The 20471-nt window shown below is 33.9% G+C and overlaps 4 protein-coding genes across 4 annotated transcripts; 3 read left to right on the top strand and 1 right to left on the bottom strand.

Annotated features, from left to right (window-relative positions):
• Positions 1-2453: 2453 nt before the first annotated feature.
• On the bottom strand, positions 2454-5027 carry LOC110627950 (probable glucan 1,3-beta-glucosidase A). The gene is made up of 8 exons (XM_021774369.2): positions 4754-5027; positions 4534-4653; positions 4251-4442; positions 3876-4037; positions 3614-3780; positions 3341-3490; positions 2882-3234; positions 2454-2776 (listed from the first exon to the last, which is right to left on the bottom strand). The coding sequence occupies exons 1-8, from the start codon at positions 4913-4915 to the stop codon at positions 2595-2597; spliced, it is 1488 nt and encodes a 495-aa protein (XP_021630061.1). The 5' UTR covers positions 4916-5027; the 3' UTR covers positions 2454-2594.
• A 3113-nt stretch (positions 5028-8140) lies between these two features.
• Positions 8141-12148, top strand: LOC110627989 (protein SOSEKI 2). The gene is made up of 5 exons (XM_021774417.2): positions 8141-8707; positions 8789-8858; positions 8939-9051; positions 9160-9937; positions 10220-12148. The coding sequence occupies exons 1-5, from the start codon at positions 8506-8508 to the stop codon at positions 10338-10340; spliced, it is 1284 nt and encodes a 427-aa protein (XP_021630109.1). The 5' UTR covers positions 8141-8505; the 3' UTR covers positions 10341-12148.
• A 1035-nt stretch (positions 12149-13183) lies between these two features.
• Positions 13184-14251, top strand: LOC110628866 (protein DOWNSTREAM OF FLC). The gene is made up of 2 exons (XM_021775690.2): positions 13184-13563; positions 13658-14251. The coding sequence occupies exons 1-2, from the start codon at positions 13404-13406 to the stop codon at positions 13978-13980; spliced, it is 483 nt and encodes a 160-aa protein (XP_021631382.1). The 5' UTR covers positions 13184-13403; the 3' UTR covers positions 13981-14251.
• Positions 14252-14821: 570 nt separating this feature from the next.
• Positions 14822-18585, top strand: LOC110628061 (type I inositol polyphosphate 5-phosphatase 5). The gene is made up of 10 exons (XM_021774509.2): positions 14822-15235; positions 15326-15413; positions 15495-15575; positions 16082-16169; positions 16252-16356; positions 16639-17185; positions 17355-17548; positions 17629-17737; positions 17955-18103; positions 18187-18585. The coding sequence occupies exons 1-10, from the start codon at positions 15155-15157 to the stop codon at positions 18410-18412; spliced, it is 1668 nt and encodes a 555-aa protein (XP_021630201.1). The 5' UTR covers positions 14822-15154; the 3' UTR covers positions 18413-18585.
• The last annotated feature ends 1886 nt before the right edge of the window (positions 18586-20471 follow it).

Below are 20471 nucleotides of genomic sequence, written 5' to 3'. Positions count from 1 at the left end.
CTCACTGATTAATTTTTAATTTTAAATAATATATTAAAATACTTTTAATATTTTAATAAATTTATTAATTAATTATTATATTAATTTTAATCGTTAAATATTATAACAAAATTAAAATACATCTGTTAAAAAAATTAATTAATAAAAATTTTAAAAATTTAAGAGATTAATTAATAAAATTTTTAAAATAATTTTTATTATTAATAGCTGACTAATATAAAATAATTTTTTATAAAGACAGGTTTTTCGTTTAAAAAAAGTATCTAAATATTACTTAATATTAAATTTTTATTCAAATATTTTAATAAAAATTATAATAAAAATAAAATTACAAAAATATTATTATTGGTTGGCCCATTACATGACAACACTCACAGGCCTTGATTGGCTCGGCAGGTTGCTTTGCTATATTTATTTATTTATTTTCTGGGTGTAATATATGCTTTTTATACGCTTGTGGAAGAAATCATGGGCTACTGACCCACACGAGAATCAATAATTTATAATTGATTATAACAATAGAATTAATGATTTCATAATTAAATTTTATTTTACTACACAAAATATTAAATAATTATTTGTTTCAATATAATTATTATTGTTTCAATTATAAATTATAAATATATTTTTATATAAAAATAATGTCTTCCAGATGTCCATCCAGTCGTTTCAGTTTAAAATTAAATCGAATTAAATAAATTAAAAATTGAAATTTTAGTGTTTATAAAAATTAAATCAAATCGATTTTGATTAAAAATTAAATCGATCTGATTCAATTCGGTTTAATTAATTTCGATTTTTAATTATTTTTTTATTTTTTATACTTTATTTTTTGTTTGAAATTAAAAATCAAACCGAATCGAAATATTTAAAAAACTGAACTAAATTTTCAATTTAATTCGATTCGGTCAGTACGGCTCACCCTATTCCTCTCAGCTTAATTTGTTTTTAAAGTGTTTCTTTTTATCAATTTAAATTTCAATGCATCAATTTAAATAGAAAAACTAATCCCTAAATAAAATAGAAAACTCTTGAAAATGTCATATAATACGAAATTAATAACTTGAATAAAAGCTTTTAAATTTGAAACCACAGCCAAAATAGGACAACAAAACGTGTTGAGATTGCTTGGAGATAAATTCTAGATTAAAAACACAAGCCTCTCTTTACTGGACATAATAACAAACAGCTTGGCTGCATGTGTTTGCGAGCTGCCTGTGTCTCAGTGCTTCCCCTGCTACAAAAACTCTGATTTCTTCCCTGTTTTCAGACCCGCGTACGTAATTGACAGCTGAATTACCTGAAGGAATTGCCCATTAGATGCTTTCAACTCAACTCGATTTGCATCATTACTAAAAAGGATTAACCTATATGACCTTAGTGATTATACACAAGAGCGATGAATGATACAAGTAATTGTTGGGAATTCCATTGAAGAGAGAAGGTTTCGTCCATCCTTATATGAGAAGCCAATTTCCTAATTAACAGCTTTGAATGGCAGTGCAAGGGAGAGAAGATGAGCAATTGAAAACTGGAAAATCACCGAGAAAAGGGCCAGGATGTATGAACAACCAGCCATTTCCGCTACTGTGTGTTGCTGGCAGATAAAGAAAGTCATGCCTATAGATATATAGAAGATTGAAGTAAGCATGTATAATAAATTTGAACAATTAAATTGAGTAAAATTAATTTGATTCAAATTAATTTTAATTTAAAATTGATTCAATTTATTTTTATAAATATTAAAATTTTAATTTTAATTTATTTAATTTAATATAATTTTAAATTCAACTAATCGAATACACATATTATACTAAACTATTATAATAGATTTTTTATTTTAATTATTACCATAATATTATAATTATAATAAAAACTTGTATTATATTTGCATATGTGAAATTTGATATCCTACATATTTATAACCTTTAAGAGATTAATCAAATTAATTTAACTCAACAAATAGTTTTTGAGATTTTCTTTTTGTTTTGCGTTTTTTTCTCAAGTATTTCAAACTTATAATTACGTTTCCAATTTAGCTACTTCTCTTTACTCTCTGTTTTATCTCCTTCTTCGCTGAAAAAGTTTTTGGAATTCCCACCGGCCACTTTGACCAATAGTAACGCTTTTTTCCTTCGATTTCTATAATAAAGTAGCGATTTACTGACTTCTTCCTTTCGGTAAAAAATCTTTCTTTTCTTTTTATTATTTCTCACTCTTAAAACTCCATTTATTTCACAAAGATTTTTTTTTTAAAAAAAATATATTTTATATTTTTTAATATTTAAAATACTCAAAAAATTTAATTAATAAAAAATTTATCTAAACCCAATTGATCCTAAGACAATTGTTTAGATCCCATATAATTTTTGTATAAAGAAACCCACATATATGTCTCGAGTATACGGGTCTAGGCAAGAGTTGTAAGACACCCTTGATTATACAGTGGCAACTGAAGATAAGAGAGGTAAACCGTATTTTCCTTCTTGAAAACTAGCCAACATCAAAGGAAATACACATCATTTTGGTGGGCTTGCAGGAAGCATAAGCCAGTTGTTGGTAATGAACAAGTAGCAACTACACATGTTGGAAATCTAAAGCTTTATATAGTTGTTCCGGATCATCCACTTGAGGCTCCATTTGTGATCTTCACACTTATAAGCCCAATACGCCCATCCAAACGTGGCACGCCCATAAACTTCCTCTTGAGCTTTAGCAAATTTTTTATAATCTTCTTTTGATGCTCCCTTCAATGCCCATTCTCCAGTCCATTCCCCTGCAAAATCCATCACAAGGCAAACAAATCTGTATCATTCAGTTTTGGTACAAATACAACCGACTCTGTCTGAAAAACACAAGTTATAGTCATATGATTGCATACCAACAAAACTCAGGGGACCATTTGCATTGGTCACAGCACTGAGATCACCAGCCCGCTGATTATAGACGAAATCAATGTTCTGTTGCGGATTCATGTTGTTGAATGAATCTGAAAAGAGGTTGTAGTAATGCACATCGATGGCTACACGATTGAGGGTGCTCGCAAACGAGAGCAGTTCCTTTGCATCTGCAGGTCCTAGCCTGTTTGAAAGGATCACATAAGCACTTTGTGTGTGCTTCCTTACAGCATTATAGCCTGCTTGGTAATACTTCTTAAGGATGTCCAGATTGATGCCTGGGGCCATAGGTTCATTCATCAACTCAATTGCTGCAAGACTTGGATTCTCTGCATATCTGCTTTGAAGCAAAGCATATATACATCAGAATTCAGGCAAAATGTTTAAAATATCCAATGACACAATTAAATTGAGTAAACCAAGATTAACAACCCATCTAATACCTTGCTGCAATGAAGTCTATTACAGCTACAGTTTCCTGAATATTGGAATCTCCCCATTCCTGATATCCATCTCGCGCTCCGCTGTGCTCATTGCCATTTTGTGAAGCTCGAATCGCATGTAAATCCACTATTACCTTCATTCCATACTTCCTGATTTATGTTAATTTATTCAGACCAAAGGGACTACAAACCATTGTTTATACTTATGGGATTTCTGATCAAATAAATTTCTGAGAGATGGATTAGTACAATAATCCATTCATGGGTACTTACTCTGCCCATGTAAAAGCTTTGTCTAAGGCTTCCAAGGAGCCATGTACAAAAGGCTTTGGTGTGGGATCACTAGCTATCCACCATCCAACTGGAACTCTGACAGCATTAAGACCATTTGCTGACATGAATCTGAAGTCCTTTTCAGTTATGTAAGAATTCCGATGATCCTGGTGAAGGAAACAGATTTGCATTTCATATATGTTTTCTCCACTTGGATCACATCTCTGCCTGTTAAAAATGCCTTGAAAGTTTGATTTTTCACCTGCAAGACCTTGTGAGCTTTTTCTGGGCCATAGCCATTTGTAATTTGGTATTCACCACGTAAGGTCCTGTCAGCGAGAATGATCATTTTAAAGATGGTTGGATCACTGTCTTCCCAAGCAGAGCCTCCATAATCTGCAGTCACCAACGTTTCTGATTGTGCCTGATTACAAAGATAAGCTTAGATCCTTCATTTTCTAGCATATTGTTTCTAAAAATATGATGCTTCTTAATAACTAATAAAAACCCATGTCCATGAGAGTTCAGAGACAATCTCTAATTGATTGTTATAAGATCTAGATTACAACTCACAGCATTTGTTTGATAAACAGAAATTCTAATTTCAGGACTTCTATCATCAGAAGATGAAATAAACCTGAAGGAATTGGCCATTCGATGCTTGGAGGCGAACTCGATTAGGATCGCCATTGTTCCTTATGATCTGAATTGTTTGTCGGTCTCCTGTTGTATTTGAAACTGCTGTGACTTGGTTTCCTTCACTTTCCAGACCCACGAACTGTTTGTTGAAAGCTCTCAAATTGAAAAATGTCTCATTGATCCTCCACAACTAAGTAATTGAAATTGCAGTGAAAGATCAATGGACTGTCGTAGAAATTATCCATGCCCATCATCTTAAAAGTACACAGTAGCAGTCTTACTCTGAAAGTTTCCCAGCCAGAGGCTGAGGATCGGTTGGCTACAAGAATGCTTCCACCTCCATTTTCTGAGCAGAGAAATTTTTGCAGCTTTGTGGACATGAATTGCACTTGGGTTCCATCCTGCCAAGACAATACAGTAAAAAATCATTAAATTTCAAGAAACTAAACTAAAAAAGGAAAATTGTCAACAAAGATAGCTCCAAGAAGGAGCAACAATCACCAAAAGATCTTTGTTAGGGATATGATCAAAGAGTGAAGGTTTCATCCAGCCTTCTATGACAAGCCAGTTCCCCAAACTCACAGCTTTATATGGCTGTGCAAAAGAAACAGAGGGAACACAAGAACACAGGAAACAAGCAAACAGAAGGTAATGGTAATCCATTTTTCTTTTCTTTTTTCTTTTCTTCACCCTCTTTCGAGCAAAATGAGAATTTATTTATACACAGTAGCTTTATGAAAAAGAAGCATGGATTCAAGGGTTTCAGTTCTAACTTAGCTCAAGTGGCATTCAGATTCAATATGGAGTGACATTTGGCATTGACAAGACTTTGACTTGGATTCCTGTGCAAAATTTAGTTTTATCTGATAGCTCAATCCTAAATTTTCTTGTCTGATAAATGAACATGGACAACCTGATAAAAATTCTGAATAAAAGGAAAAGAAAATATGCTCATACAGTTGATATTCACTTGACATTTCATAGATTACATGCATCTTGGAGCTTAGCTGGGGGTTAATGCCAATGCCAATGCCAATGCCAAACCCATTTGTTTAAGTGTATGTTTGGATGAAAGAAAGGGAAATAAAAAGAGAAAAATAAAAATTAGTGGGAAATAAAGTTTTGTTAATTTATTTGAATATTGAAAAAAATAGAATAACGCAAAAAAATAAAATTACAATTTTAACTCCACATATAGTATAATAAATTTAGAGATATATTTACATTTTAAAAAAATTTTATCTACATTTTTTTCATTCTGAAGAGAAAATGGTTCATGTTCATGTTCATATTGATAGTGATGGAGCTTCTCTATTTAATTAAATCATACGTTATGATTTTGGGTTGAAATTCTTTTAGAGGCTGTGTTTTATAGATTAGTCTTTTAAGATTTTATATAGATTACGAATAAGTGCATGTGAAAGTTTTGTGATTATTGTCATTGATTTGACCTAAATTCTGGTGTTGGTGTGATGTATGTTTTTTTTTTTTTTTTGTAAATAATAATAATAAACTAATGTGGTTGAGGATGGACAAGGCCTTGCCTTGGGCAGCCCATCTAAGGTAATGTCTGAATCGCCTAAGGCCTTTTTGCACCGAAGGAAAGAACAATCATCAAAGGTTTTTAAGTCTAACTTTTAAAAGTTTCCAAAATAATTTCATTTTTTGGAAGTAAATAAATTATTTAAATTTTGTCAAAAATTTCTGAAAAAAAAAGATTAATATTTGTTAACCGGAGGCAAGAAAAAGGAGAAGCCTGCTGCACTGACGGGGACGTAGCTACAGCAAGTAGTCACAGGCTCAAAAAGGTCAACTCTTGTATTCTTCGTGCACTCATAGTCACAGTGACAGACATGGTAGCTCTGCTCAGCTAAAATATTGAGCCAGCAGCTCCATCCTCAGTGAATAAATTACCCACACCATCTCAAGTAAGTGTTTGGACATAAATTTATTTTTTTTCCATTTTATTTTAAATAATTAAAATGTGTTATATTAAATTAATAATTAGTATTGATATTAAAATAGGGGTGTTTATATTATTTATATTATTAAATTTATTAAATAATTTTATTTTTTAAAAATTTAAAATATCAACCAAATAAATTAAAAGTAACTTCTGCCTGAAAAGGTTGGCTTAAGTAGTAATTATTGGTAGAAAAAGTTGAGGTGGAAAAGGGAAAATGAAAAAGGTCAATGGGTGAAAATAAAGATAAGCAATCAGACAGAGATGATGAAAAAATTTAAAAAAAAAAAGGCAGAAAGAGAGCAGAGATGATATGGGCAATCTTTGGTTCACAGTGTACTGTAATAGGGCTGCAGACGAATCTTTTTGGACTACCAACTAGCTTGTCATGTGAAATCAGCAACACCACCTATCTTTTTCTTTTCCTTTCTTTTCTTTTTTCCTTGGAATTCCTTCACCTGCCTGTTTAATTTCTATTCAACTAATAACATATGCATAAATCTTGAGGAATAATCCAAAATACAGATGCTAAAATTCTTAATTCCTTAATGCTCCAATATTAATAGTAAAGTATACATATATAAACGGAATCAGGAACTTCCCTTTAATAGGGCACTGCTGCGGCACCACCGGCTGTACCGCTGCGACACTTTCATCCCCTTCGTGTCCCTTGCCGTACCTTCCCTCCCGTACCTTCCCTCCGCCCTGTATATAAATCTTATATAAGATGAAAGATGAATCACCCATTAGATCTAGAGTTCTCCTTGTATGGGTTTTGTCCTTTTTTTTTTCTAAGTTGGGTTTGCTTGGGGTTTATCTTTGTAGGATTGTTATGTGCCTCCAGTACGTTTCTCTTTTATGAATATTAACCCATATTTATCTATTTCAAAAAAAAAAAATACATTTTAATTTTTAAATTTTTAATATAATTAAAAGATTAGTAGTTATATTTATAGAATAGAATACTTATATTTCTATGTAATTAATTATTCAAATTTTTCATTCATAATTTTATTAGTTAACCAATCAAATGAATATCGTATAAATATTTTAAATATTTAAAATATTTTGATGAATATTTAAATATTTTTAATATAGATGAATAATTTTATAGTGTAAACTATATTTTGATCAATAATAACTTTTAACGTAATTAATAAATAAATTTTTATATTTTTAAAATTAAAATTTTAAACTCTTACGTATTTAATCTGCCTAAAATTATAATTTTTTCATCTATTATAAATATTAACTCAAAATATGTTTAAATTTTTGAAATTATAATTTTTTTAATAAAATATTCTTTATAAAAATTTATAAATTATTAAAAATTAATTAATATTACTTAAAAATAGTTGAAATTGTAAGTATTTTTTTAAAATTTTAAAATTATAAGTACTGAAATATTTTAATAAATAGAAATTGAAGAATAAAAAGTATTAAAAATTAATTAAATGAGATATTATAGATAAAAGTTAATTGAGATTTAAGTGTTCTATCAAATAAAAAATAAAAAATAAAAATATTTAAATTATAATAGATGAGGATAGACTAATTATAAATGAATTTAAGTGTATAATTTTAAAAATATAAAATTTAATATATTAATTATATAAAATTAAATATTTAAGTGTAATTTATCTATTTAAAAAGATATTAAAGATATTTTCATACTTTTAATGGAAAAAATGAATAGATAGACCTCTGATTTGAATAGACCGATTATAAAAATATTTAAATGTTTAGTTTAAAAAATATATGAATCAATTTATTAATTATTGTAAAATATAGGGATTAAAATGTAATTTAATAAAAAAACTTTATCTCTAAAAAAAGAATAAGAGTTTACAGGCAGAGAAGTAGTTGCAATTTCATTTTCAGAACAGCAGAATATATACATTGAAAGAAGTAAATATCCCAAAAATCTAGTGCTGTGAAAAAGCCTATATCAGCCAACTGCTTCCTGGCTTACCAATCCATCTGATTTATCACCTTTTTCCTAGTTTGCCTGGGTTCAAACCCCCAAGCCAATGTCAATTCTAACAAAAAGTCAAAAACTACTGATCCATCATGACCCTACACTTAACATTCTCTTCTTCTCTCTCTCCATTAACTACATCTTCTGTCATCTGATCGAAAGCATCCAAAGTTTAATCTGTTTATGCATTTCTTTTGCTCCTTTTGATGCCTCATGCACCTTACCTTTTCACTTTTCCTCTGTCTTCTAGATCTCCTCTTGGTAAAAATATAAAGCAGAAGTGCTTTTGCGTTCAAGTTGATAGAGAAGAATATGGAGGTTCGATCCAGGAGAGCCAGAGAAAGAGATACCAGTCCCGACAGAGCCAAGGTGTCCATGCAGACGCAGATGCAGCCAAGGCTCAAAACCATCAAAAAGGTTCAAGTTGTTTACTACCTCTCCAGAAACGGCCAGCTTGAACACCCGCATTACATGGAAGTTACCCATTTCGCCAATCAACATCTCCGTTTGAGAGGTAGATAAAAAATCAATACTTGATCACTGATTCCCACTTTGCAACTGAATTTTTCCTCTTCATTTATCTTGCTTTTGTTAGATGTTGTGGAACGGCTTACGGTTCTTAGAGGCAAAGGCATGCCTTCTCTATACTCGTGGTCTTGCAAAAGGTTCGTATGGACATGATTTTAGCCAGTAACTTTGTTTCTGTAAGCTTGTTTAGCTGAGTGACTGGTTTTTTTTTTCCCAGGAGCTATAAGAATGGCTACGTGTGGAATGACTTGGCGGAGAATGATATCATCCATCCATCAGATGGAGCTGAGTACGTACTCAAAGGGTCTGAACTTGTTGAAGGATGTTCTGGTCAGTCACCATTGTTAATTAATTCTTTTGTAGATGTTTATGTCCATTATTAATTGATTAATTACAGTCCATACAACTGGGGCCATCTATTATTTCTTTCTTTTGCAGAAAGGTTCCAACAGCTGCAGGTAACCAATAATAGACAACTGATTCAAGAACCCATTCTCCAGGCGAAAGGAAAACAACTTCAGGCTCCGAGCCAACCCAAACAGCTAGAAGAAACGCACAACGCCAAGTACGAATTCGAAGATTACGAAGAAGAGGAAGAAGAACAAGAACAAGAATCACAAGAAGAGTATGAAGATGAAGAGAAAACAAGCTACACGACCTCCACAACGCCCCACTCTCGTTGTTCCAGAGGTGTATCAACAGACGAGCTTGAAGAACAACCTCCAAAAAACCCCACCACTGAGTCAACTCACCACGGCTCGTCCCCTCCGTCAACAGCATTAGTACTCTCAGCTGATAAAACCCACGTGAACTCGTCCAACAGCACTTCCAAACGATTTGAAGATGGTGATCCAATTGCCCCCGAGTCAGCAGCTCCTCGGAACTCGGTCCTACTCCAATTAATCTCGTGTGGAAATTTAGCTGTGGCTAAAGCAAAGGGTAATGCACCGAGTTTCAAGCAATCAGCAAAGGCGAACATCACCAATGAGGTTAAAAGAAGCGAAAGTAATCTCCACAAAGGAGTATTGTATAAAAGTGCAGTAAAGGTCGCTGAGGAGGATATGATAATCAAATACATGTCTGAGAATCCTAGATTTGGAAATTTACAGGCGGAAGAGAAGGAATATTTTAGCGGTAGCATTGTTGAATCGATGAGTGAGAACCGAGTTACGGCGGAGCCAGGTTTGAAGCGATCAAACTCATATAATGAAGAAAGGTAAGTGCAGATTCCATTGTCTTGAACTTCAAGATTTCTTGATTCTTACTGTTGCATGATCACCACCCAATAACCAATGTAAACTTTTTATTATTTTTGTGAAATCCTCACAAAAAATTATGGCAAGATGATGACACACATGTGATTACTAAGAATAATTTACTGAATTTCATAAATTATTTTGTGGATTTAATAAATTATTTTGTGGATTTACGAAAGTGAATCTTCTTATTTTCTTGAAAGTAAAGAAAAGTTGAGCTTACATTCGTGATTACTGGTCAGGAGAACGAAGAACAGACTGGAAGAAGAAGAAGTGCAGGAAGAGTGTAAAGAGAAAGCAGGAAGAGGCAAATGTATCCCTCGCATGAAGGCTTCATCGTCCTTAAAACAAACCAAAAAATGAAGGATATGTAATAATGTCGGGTTCAGTGGAGTGGTTGTTGCAGTAATTATTAGCAGTTGTTAGGTACATTGTTTCTTTTTTACTTGCTACTTGCTGTCATCATTAATTACCAAGGGTAACTCTTGTCCGGTGGAAAGTTGATGAGATGTTGAAAAATCTTGGAGTTGGGTAATGAACGAGTACGTTGAGATTGTAACCATGGTGAGATTTCTTCATCATTTGATTTGGTTGCTGGTCTCCGGTCTCCTGTTGTGTTGCCACCTTAACTGTTTCTCTGTTAAGTGAAGTGCTGTAATATGAGATTGTAATTGATTTCCTCCTCCTATAGTTCTTTTTAAGAATCGGAATCCGTCTGTATAGTTCCTAGCTAAAACTTTTTGTTTTAACTTTATAAAAACTAGAAAATAATTAACAAAATAAAAATTAATATCACATTCTCACCTCTATTTTCTTCTGCCTCGAATAACTTTAAGCTCCCTTTTGCTCCTTTCTCACTTGACTTGCTATTTTGGCCGTGCTTAATAATTAGTGAGGCAAGCCACTATTTTCTCTTTCTTCTCTATCATATCATTTTTTACCCTACTTTTTCCCATTCTCAAACGTAGCATTAATTTTGAAATGCCTATATTGATAGGTCAACAAAGGCATGTGTAGATATTCTCATGTACAGAGATGGCCTCTCTAAATTTCTAAAGAGAAAATCCTCCTTGTTTGCTTTCTTTTATCTTTTGAGACTAGGTCCTTTTTTTGCATGAGTGTGGCTGTTTTTACCCCTCTAGACAGGAAGAGCTTCTCTTATTCAATATGGACTGTGGGTTACCCTTCCCTCCCCATTAAGGTGGATGTAATTATATATATGTATGTATATATATGCATGTATTTTATTTTTATATTTATATTTTTAGTTGTAAACTTGAGCTTAGATGGAGAGGATTCTTTAGATCTATCTTCTTTTAGTTGGTTTTCTTTCTTCGTTGTTAATTAGTGCTTCAGTAAGACTTGATCGGTACCTTAACTACAGAAGTAATTCTTGCATGGTTGGATAGAAGATATCCTAAGATCCTTGAGCCATGAATTCCACTTGTTTGGATCATTGACCTTTGTGGCTCTATTCTCTGAAGCTAAGACTCTGCTTAGGTTCCTCTCTCGTAGCCACAATAGTTGAAGTTTCTTTAGAGTATGACTCGAATTGAACCAATGGCTTCTTGGAACAACACTCCTGGCCTCCTTAGTCTTCAATATGTTTTTTCTTAAAGTTTGGCTCTATTTATAGGGAGGTCTCTCTCTTATCAAGTATCAATTATTTGGTTATTTCCCTTTTTATTTAAGGTGTAGAGTTCAATAGTGTGATTTTTTTTGTGTGTATGAGATCTTTTGGTTTTAAGTAGTGTTAATTTTTGTGATGATCATTAAAGATTTAATAGAGGAAGAGTTGTTTCTATTATTCTATTTTGATTTCTTATTGTATGATAAGTTGAGATTCAAAAAATAGGGTTTACAGTTGTTGTGTGAGCTTGGTTGGAAAAAAAGACGTTCCCTTTTACTTTTATCTACTAGTGAGGTCTAATCGCTTCTCTGCTGCTGCAGTGTCACTCGTCTCTGCCACTCAAATTCGTATGTACGTATGGATGTGTCAGAACTCCTTTCCACGTCAGGCGGCCATTTAATTCCCTCCGACGCACATGCGTGCAGAGCTACGAAGTGATTGGGTCTACTCCACTATCTCTTGTCACGTCACCGAGCTAAACTTTTTTTATTCGAATCCATTCACATAGCCTATTCGGCTTGATTCTCGTGTTGGGCTGAAATATATAGTGTGAGACTGGTTTATTTGAGTAAGACTTAATGGGTGTTGGGACTGTACTGTTTTTTCAGGGTCTAATCTTGTCCCAGACATAAAAAGTCCAAGATCTGTCATCGTAAATCATGTGGTAGTCTCGTTGATCAAATTGCACGTTCTTCTCCGCCTTTTAGGATTTGATGGGATTAGATTCTTCTGGATTTGAAGTTTTGGACTTGTTTTAATTTGGATAATTTTCTTGGAACCTGGACTTAGTTTTGAGAGTTAACTTATATGAGCTAGTTATTTCTTGGATTTTTCAGAATTAGGCTATACTTTTTTAATAATAAACTACGTTTCTTATAAAAAAAAAAAATAAAGAAAAGAGAAGAACGTAAACACATGTATATACGAACCTCAAAAGATAATAATGCTTTTGATGTTGAGGACTTAACAATCAATTCAAGGGTCAAGAAACATGATTTGTTGCTGATTTCTATAGGTTGGTTAAATCAGTGTCTTAGAATCTAAATGGATCCAATCTAATCAAGTTTTTTCCATTTCATATTGTTGATCATTTGCAGCAAGTCGTCGTTTTTTCATTTTCAGTAATATTGCCCTGAAAGGTTATCATGAACTGATTTCTATTTTCTAATGCACAGAAGCATGGGAATTGTGTTTAATTTATGGGAGCTCTCCCGGAGCCTTCAATGGGAAACGGGCTCATTTGATTCTCCATCATTTATCGCCACATGACAAGCTTCCAAAGGACTCAGATATTAAGCGAGATTGCTGATAAATCCAGCGATATTGTCCTCGGGATCCATGACATACCCATTAATTAAAAGTCTCTTTATTTCCTTTTCTTGGATCTTGCTTGGTTACAACTAGTTACTACATCTTCCATTTAATGTTTCCCCATCCATCAAGTCAGCTATATATCTTTTCCACATGCCCATGCACGTCAATTATATCATACTAACTAAAATAAAATGTAAAAAATTCTCAGCACAGTATATATCCATGGGAGAAAAATTGATGGGAGTACTGTTGAACAAAAGATCTCTGCGTAAAAGAAGGAAGAAGAAAGACACCAATTAATTAACACAGAGACTAAAACGCCGCAATGGGTGCTAATTTTTCAAGTCTTGCTGCATGTGTGAAGCTTCACCCGCTTCATTGCTGCTCTATTTAATTCGTCGCTGATACCATATACCACGCTCAATTTCTTCACTTGTGCAGTTTTGCCTCTTCCTCTTTCTCATCTTCAGGTCTGTAGAGTCATGGCTAGGTGGCTGATGCTGTTGTTTGCCCTCTCTCTCTGTGTACTCCCTGGACTGGTTAGTGCACGCCGAGCTAGGAGGCCTTTCCATATCCAAGGCCGTGTCTACTGTGACACTTGCCGCTGTGGATTCGAGACCCCAAAAACAACTTACATTCCTGGTGCTAATTCTCTACGTAGCATATGCATCACCTTTGGTTTTGTAGTAGCCATTTCTTGCTTACTGAATTAGTTCAATTGGTGAGTTTCTTGCAGGTGCGAGGGTCAGGATCGAGTGCCAAGATAGGGCAACTTTGCAGCTGAGATACAGTGTAGAGGGAGTAACAGACTCAACTGGAACATACAAAATAAAGGTAGAGGATGACCATCTTGACGAGCTATGCTATGCTACTCTTGTTAGCAGTCCGGTGGCTAATTGTAGGAGGGCGGATCCAGGACGCAGTCGATCCGAAGTTGTACTAACTCGCAACAATGGTGCAATTTCTAACCTGCATTTCGCAAATTCCTTGGGATATTTTAGAGATGAACCTCTTTCTGGCTGTGCTGAATTGGTCAAGCACCTCTTGGAATCTGAATAGATTGATTCATTTGTTGCTGATTTTGCACAATTCCATGGAGTCTTAGGCCCAGTTTCTGCTTTACTTCTGTCCCCTTGATGTTTGATTTAGCTGTCGTGTTATGGTTCTTATTGATCTCTTAGAGTCTCTTAGCTCAGGAGACTATGCAGTGTCGCAAAATTGTTGTTCACAGCCGGCAAATTTTGGGATAAAAATTGATTCCATGTATCCTATGTCTGTTATTTCAGTTAAAATCAAATGCATTTAATAAAATTGTAAGAGATTATATATCTCAATCGATTTAATTAATAAAAAATAAATTTTACAATATAAATATTATATTTACAATTTCGTATTATAATTCTCAATTACAAATATAAAATTGAATTGAAATCAAACTAAAATTAGTAACAAAATGAAATAAGAGGAACCCTTGATTCGATTTTAATATTTCTAAATTTGAAATCTAAACCATTGATTTTAATCCGAAACCAGCTTGGTCTGGCCAGTTAGCAAGGGTTGATCCATTGAGAAATAACGTAAACGATAAATTGAGTGTATGTCGTCTCTAAGGGAACAAAATTGTCCTCAAGGCAACAACATTCAAATCTTCATGCCCATCAAATATTTTTCTTTTGTTCACTTTTTAGTTTTTTTTTTTTTTTTTTAATCTTGATTTATGAAACGTTTTTTCTCAAGGAGAAGACTTCAAATTCCAATGCCTTAATTTCTCCTAATTACCGAGGAAAGAAAATCATGATAAAAAATAATTAAAAAAAAAATAAGTAGCCTATTATATTATTTTTCTCTTGAGATAATTGAAAAGAAAGTAGCTCAGAATTGTGAACTAGTTAGGTTACTGTGAAGTATGATTCCAACGGTTTCATCCCTTTTCTTTTTTTTTTTTTTGGTTACCTTCCCAAAAGTTCCCCGAAACCATTGGCGCCAAAATCTCAGCCTTCGTAACAGATCACAAAGTTCCATTTTCATTCACCAAAAACAGAAGAGAGAAAGAGAGAGGAAGAGGGAACCCTAGAGCAACACCATTCATGAGTATGAGCAAACCCAGAAAGTTGTCTTTCCTGCAGACTTCAATGTGCATGTCAGTTTAAGATCGTTCATTCCGTGGCCATTTTTCACAAAGATGCCAACGAAAGATTGATCCTCTGCTATTCATTGTTTTTTTTTTCAAAGAATGAATACGTCAATGACCAAAGCCGATAGCCCTGCAAGTACCCCTCCTGAAAGTTCCTTACCGGTGGATAAGAAAAAGAAGGTAATAGTTGTCCAGTTTCAATGCTTTTATCAAAAAACTGTAGCCATGATTAATTTTATGATTTGTTTCCATGCATATAATTTTATGCAGTTTGTCATTCCAAAGATTTTCAGTTCTAGACGCAACAAAGCAGGCTCTAACGACGACACAGGATCAGATGGTGATGAAGTTTTTATTGGTATTCCCTTCTCTGTATATGTTTGCATGCGTGTGTGTGTTTGCGTATATTCTTGTTCTTGATTTTTGGGGATTTGGTTAGTGGATACAGAAAAAAATATATCAGAAAGGAGAATCACGTTCATGGAGACTCCTGATCAGCCAACCAGAAAAAATTTCTCAGGTATGTTTTATTAGATGCACAACATTTAAGCATTTTTTTTCATGCCAAAATATAATACATATCTGGACCTACTCCATCCTCCATCGTGTCCAAGTCACATGTAAGTGGGTCCCACAACAAAAAAAAAATTTACGTGGGATCCACTTTTATATGTCTTGAACTAATGAATCGAGTCCACCTAAGAATTTGAGTTATGTAAACATGGTGAATCATTGTTTTTATTGAATCTATGTGTGATGACCAAAAGCCACGTAGACATGAAGGACTCCAAGTTCAGCTTAACCCATGTTGCAAAATCAATGTAGCTGACCTAAAAATATAACCAGTTTTGTTGGCTTAGATATTTTGTAAACTAGAGGGAAAAGAAAATATGATGGAGACATGGGAATTCTTTTTCATGCTTGCTGTTGACCTGTTGTCCTTTTCATTGATAAATTGATGATTTTGGACTTGAGGATTTAATTAAAAGTTAAAACCATGGTGTTGATTTCTTTATCTACTTGCAGAAAGACAGGCTAGTTCTGCAATTGAAGGCCTGAACCTATCAAACTTTGAGCATGCTATGGCTTCAGAAACAGAAACTAAAGAATTTAGGTACGAGTTATAGTTGTTATTTTTTCAAAAATTAGGGTCACGTTCCTTTGCAGTAGGAACATTAATTGTGATTGGGTTGCAGGATTTTCGTAGGAACATGGAATGTAGGAGGAAGGACACCCAACTTCGGCATCAACCTGGAAGATTTTTTGCAGGTGGAAGGCTGTGCAGATTTATATGTCTGTGGGTATGATTAAAAAATCACAAATATATATCATAATCTAATTGCAGTTAAGTGACTAAATGACTAATGCATTCTGTTAAATGCATGCATTTATCATCATGCAACTGTAGGAGAGCAATTCAGGTTCAAATATGAGCTTAGTGGTTCTATGCATGGGAGGATGTAATTTGTTTTGAACAACAAGTGGACTTATTATAATTTGTTTGATTGATGGATATATATGTTAATGTTACTGCTGTTTTCCGGCTAGAAATAAAAATTTGGTCTAAGCTTATTTCTCTTCAGGTTTCAGGAAATTGTTCCACTCAGTGCTGGAAATGTATTGGTGATTGAAGACAATGAGCCTGCTGCAAGATGGCTGGCTCTGATAAACCACGCACTTAATAAGCCAAGGCAAGAGTACTACTCTTTTGCTGATTCAAGCCCTTTAAGGGACTTCAAAAGCCACAATGTCAAAGACCCTAAGTTTTTCAACAAATCTTCTCTCAAGGTAATTAGCAAAAATTTGAAGGCAGATAGTAATCTTCTCAAGATCTGCAATTGTCCCGTAGAGTACCTATCTCGAGAGAGACATAGATTAAGAAAACTTAATGAGTCCATGGCTGCATTAGACCCGGAAATTGATCCTCGTCATCGATATAACAGCTCAAATAGCTCGATTTATACCGTTGGTATGCCTACATCACCCACACAGATTTACAGCCTTATAGCAAGCAAGCAAATGGTTGGTATTTTTCTTTCAGTGTGGGCTAAGAAGGAGTTGGTTCCTCACATTGGCCATCTCAGAGTCTCTTCTGTAGGGAGAGGAATAATGGGTCGTCTTGGCAACAAGGTCAGCTGAATGATTGTATGTTGTCTATATATATATACAAATTGGTTCCTTAAAGTTATCAAATCCAGACAGTAGTGGAGAGATCTAACCTGGAAGATTATATCAGTTGTAGTAATTATGACGAGCATTGGAATTTAGTGCCTGCTTAATTTGATTGATCATATTGCAGGGATGTATATCAGTAAGCATGTCTTTGCATAGAACGAGCCTCTGCTTCGTCTGCTGTCACCTGGCTTCTGGGGAGAAAGAAGGGGACGAACTAAGAAGAAATGCTGATGTAGCTGAGATCCTTAAGAGCACACAATTCCCCAAGATTTGCAAGAATCCAAATCCTCGTGCCCCGGAAAAGATAATTGACCACGAGTATGAGTTATCCTTTAATATTTTTGCCTTAAATTCGTCGCCCTACCTAATCTTTTCACTTAAAAAAATCAATTTTGCAGCCGGGTAATTTGGCTTGGAGACTTAAATTATCGAGTATCTTTGAGCTATGAGAAAACAAGGGTACTGGTGGAGGATAATGACTGGGACACCTTGCTGGAAAAGGACCAGGTTTGTTGCTTTCATTGTTTACAAACTTCACAAAAGCAAGTGGTGAGTCACCACTACTTGTCTGTTTACAGACCATGCATTAATGAATATATAATATTGTGGGGATCGAATGTTTCCTTACAACAAGATTCCAAAGACAAGGAAGTTTATGCAATAAACAAGATTATCATTATATATTTAACACGCTGACTTGCTATAGCGATAATGCTAACTGCAGTTGAATATGGAGAGAGAAGCAGGAAGGGTGTTTGACGGATTCATTGAAGGAAGGATTTTGTTTGCTCCCACTTATAAATACTCCTATAATTCAGATTCATATGCTGGAGAAAATGGAAAATCCAAGAAGAAACGTAGAACCCCAGCATGGTATATATGAAAAACATTGGTTCTTTATGGAGAAGAAGCTGCAAAAGTTGATGACTTTGTTAATGAAGCTCAAAAATTTTCAGGTGTGACAGGATATTATGGCGAGGCAAAGGCATTGATCAGTTGTCGTATGTTCGAGTAGAGTCAAGATTCTCCGACCACAGACCGGTTTGCGCTGTCTTCGCGGTGGAGATAGAAGCAAAGAACAGAAACAACAGCAGGTTCAGAAAGGGTTACTCCTGTACTGCTCCCAGGATGTTGGAATATGCTGAATGTATGCCTCAAAGGCATAGCTTTTATGGAGTGTAGTGTTCATTTTATTAGGTTTTATTTTGTTTTTGGGTGAGAGAGGGGAAGAAATCAAGAAAATCACCACCTGTACCTCTTTCTTTTTTCACCTCAAAAATATTTTTGCTAACTGTTTTTGTTTCTAAAAGCAATTACCAATATATAGCAAATAATTTAAAAGAACAGCATTTTGTATATTGATGTAAACCAAATTTCTCAAAGCCTGTTTGTGCCATTGCATGAAGCATGGTTAGCTTTCCAAAATTTGCAGTCTTTTTTTTCATATTATTTTTTAGATTTTTTTTTCTTTGTCGAAGATAAAATTGCATTAGAGATAGACTTAAGACCATTGTAATGAGCCCAGTACAATCATTATAAGTAAATTAGGGCAAACAAGTCCAACACAAATAAGTTTGGACTAAAGAAATTAAGGTCCAAGGCCCAATTACAAAAACCTTAATATAAGTAAAAGGAAATAAGGGAAGGGCTCCTGTTGGTAACTGCCACATGCCACCATCGATTGCCGCTGTTTTTCAATAGATCGCATTCCCACTATCGTTATGACCCACGTGGTTTTTTTTTTCTTTTATATTTTTCTTTAATAAGCAAGATTAATATGCTCTTGAATGACTCCAAAAGGGGAAAAATAATAGTGAGAAAAGGGAAATTATAAAGGTTAGGCTCCAAAGATTGAAAATGAAAGAAAAGATTGCTTTGGCATCCATAGAACCAGAGGATTTAATTAAATACCGATGGGAAAATGAGTTTCATAATTTTCAAATTATCTTTTTTCTCATTTTGGTAAAGATAATGATTAACTTTAAGATAAAATAAAAGGGCAATATATTTAATATAACCTAACTTTTGATTAATGGGTAATTCAACATGGTCATAAAGAGTCTAAAAGACACAGCAAGACAAAATAAATAAATAAAAATATTTAAGAGTTATAAATATTAGACTAAATATATTAAAATTTTATTTATTTGAGTGATGATCGGAGATTTAGAAAGAAATAGAATTTTTGTATATATAAAAATATTTAGTATGAAGAGTGACACCTTTTTTATTCTTTTTTCCTTATTCTTTTGGTGATTGTATAACCGCCACCCTATTAACTTGTCATTGTCATGCAGAACTGTATTTACGAGCGTACCTATTTGTCCATCGACCGTCATTTAATTCCCCTTCGACGTTCAGATCGCGGTATAATTGGACTTGCTCTCCTACTCCCTATCACGTCAAATGAGTTAGGCTTCTTTCTTGCTAGTTCGGGCCTTCAATCAAGACAATCTGCTTTAATCGCAGATCGTATGGTGTATTGATGGGTCAACTTGCATAATAGGGTCTAATGGATTTTGGACCTAAATTAGCTTGCGTGGTGGACTCTAATGAACTTTAAGTCTATTTCTTCCTTTAAAATTCGACCTCGCATGTCAGAGATCCAGCACCCATCATAGAAGAATTTAAAGAAAAACTCAGCGTAGAACTTATTTAAAATTGTTAAAACAAATTTCATTTCGTTTATTATATTTATCAACTTTTTGAGAAGTCTTAAACTCAAATTAACTAGTATCACCCAATTAAAAATAATTAATATTAATAAGGCTATAAAATGATCGGGATTACACCTTGAATCAGCCTACTACAAAAAAATCTAGCTAAAAACACATAAATTCAGCCCACATAAGAAAAAGATTCAAGGACTACTAGCTAGAGCCAAAATCCTAGGTTATACAGTACTACTTCAGAAAACATAACTCGACATTCCAATGAGGAACAATGTCATTACCGCCACCAAAAGCTCTGGTAGGAACTTTCATTACTGGCAGTTATGCAAAACTATCTCCAGCAAAAAGGAAATTTTCAACTATATCACAGAATATCATTGGAATCAGGAAGCTCTAAAAACCATCAATTAAGGTTTTGCATCTCAAACTAGGGCCAACATATTAAAAAGGTTCCTTATAATTCTGATAGATAAAAAAAAAAAGCCTGAATGTGTGCCTGGAGTTGAAGAAGGAGCCGAGGTGGGAATCTTCTTCCCCGATTTAATTGCGCCTTTTATCGGCGAGCTCCA

This window comes from Manihot esculenta, chromosome 12 (assembly GCF_001659605.2).
Source record: "Manihot esculenta cultivar AM560-2 chromosome 12, M.esculenta_v8, whole genome shotgun sequence".
Lineage (NCBI taxonomy): Eukaryota > Viridiplantae > Streptophyta > Magnoliopsida > Malpighiales > Euphorbiaceae > Manihot > Manihot esculenta.
The sequence above is the reverse complement of the archived record's forward strand: the minus strand, read 5'-3'. Positions and strand labels throughout refer to the sequence as shown.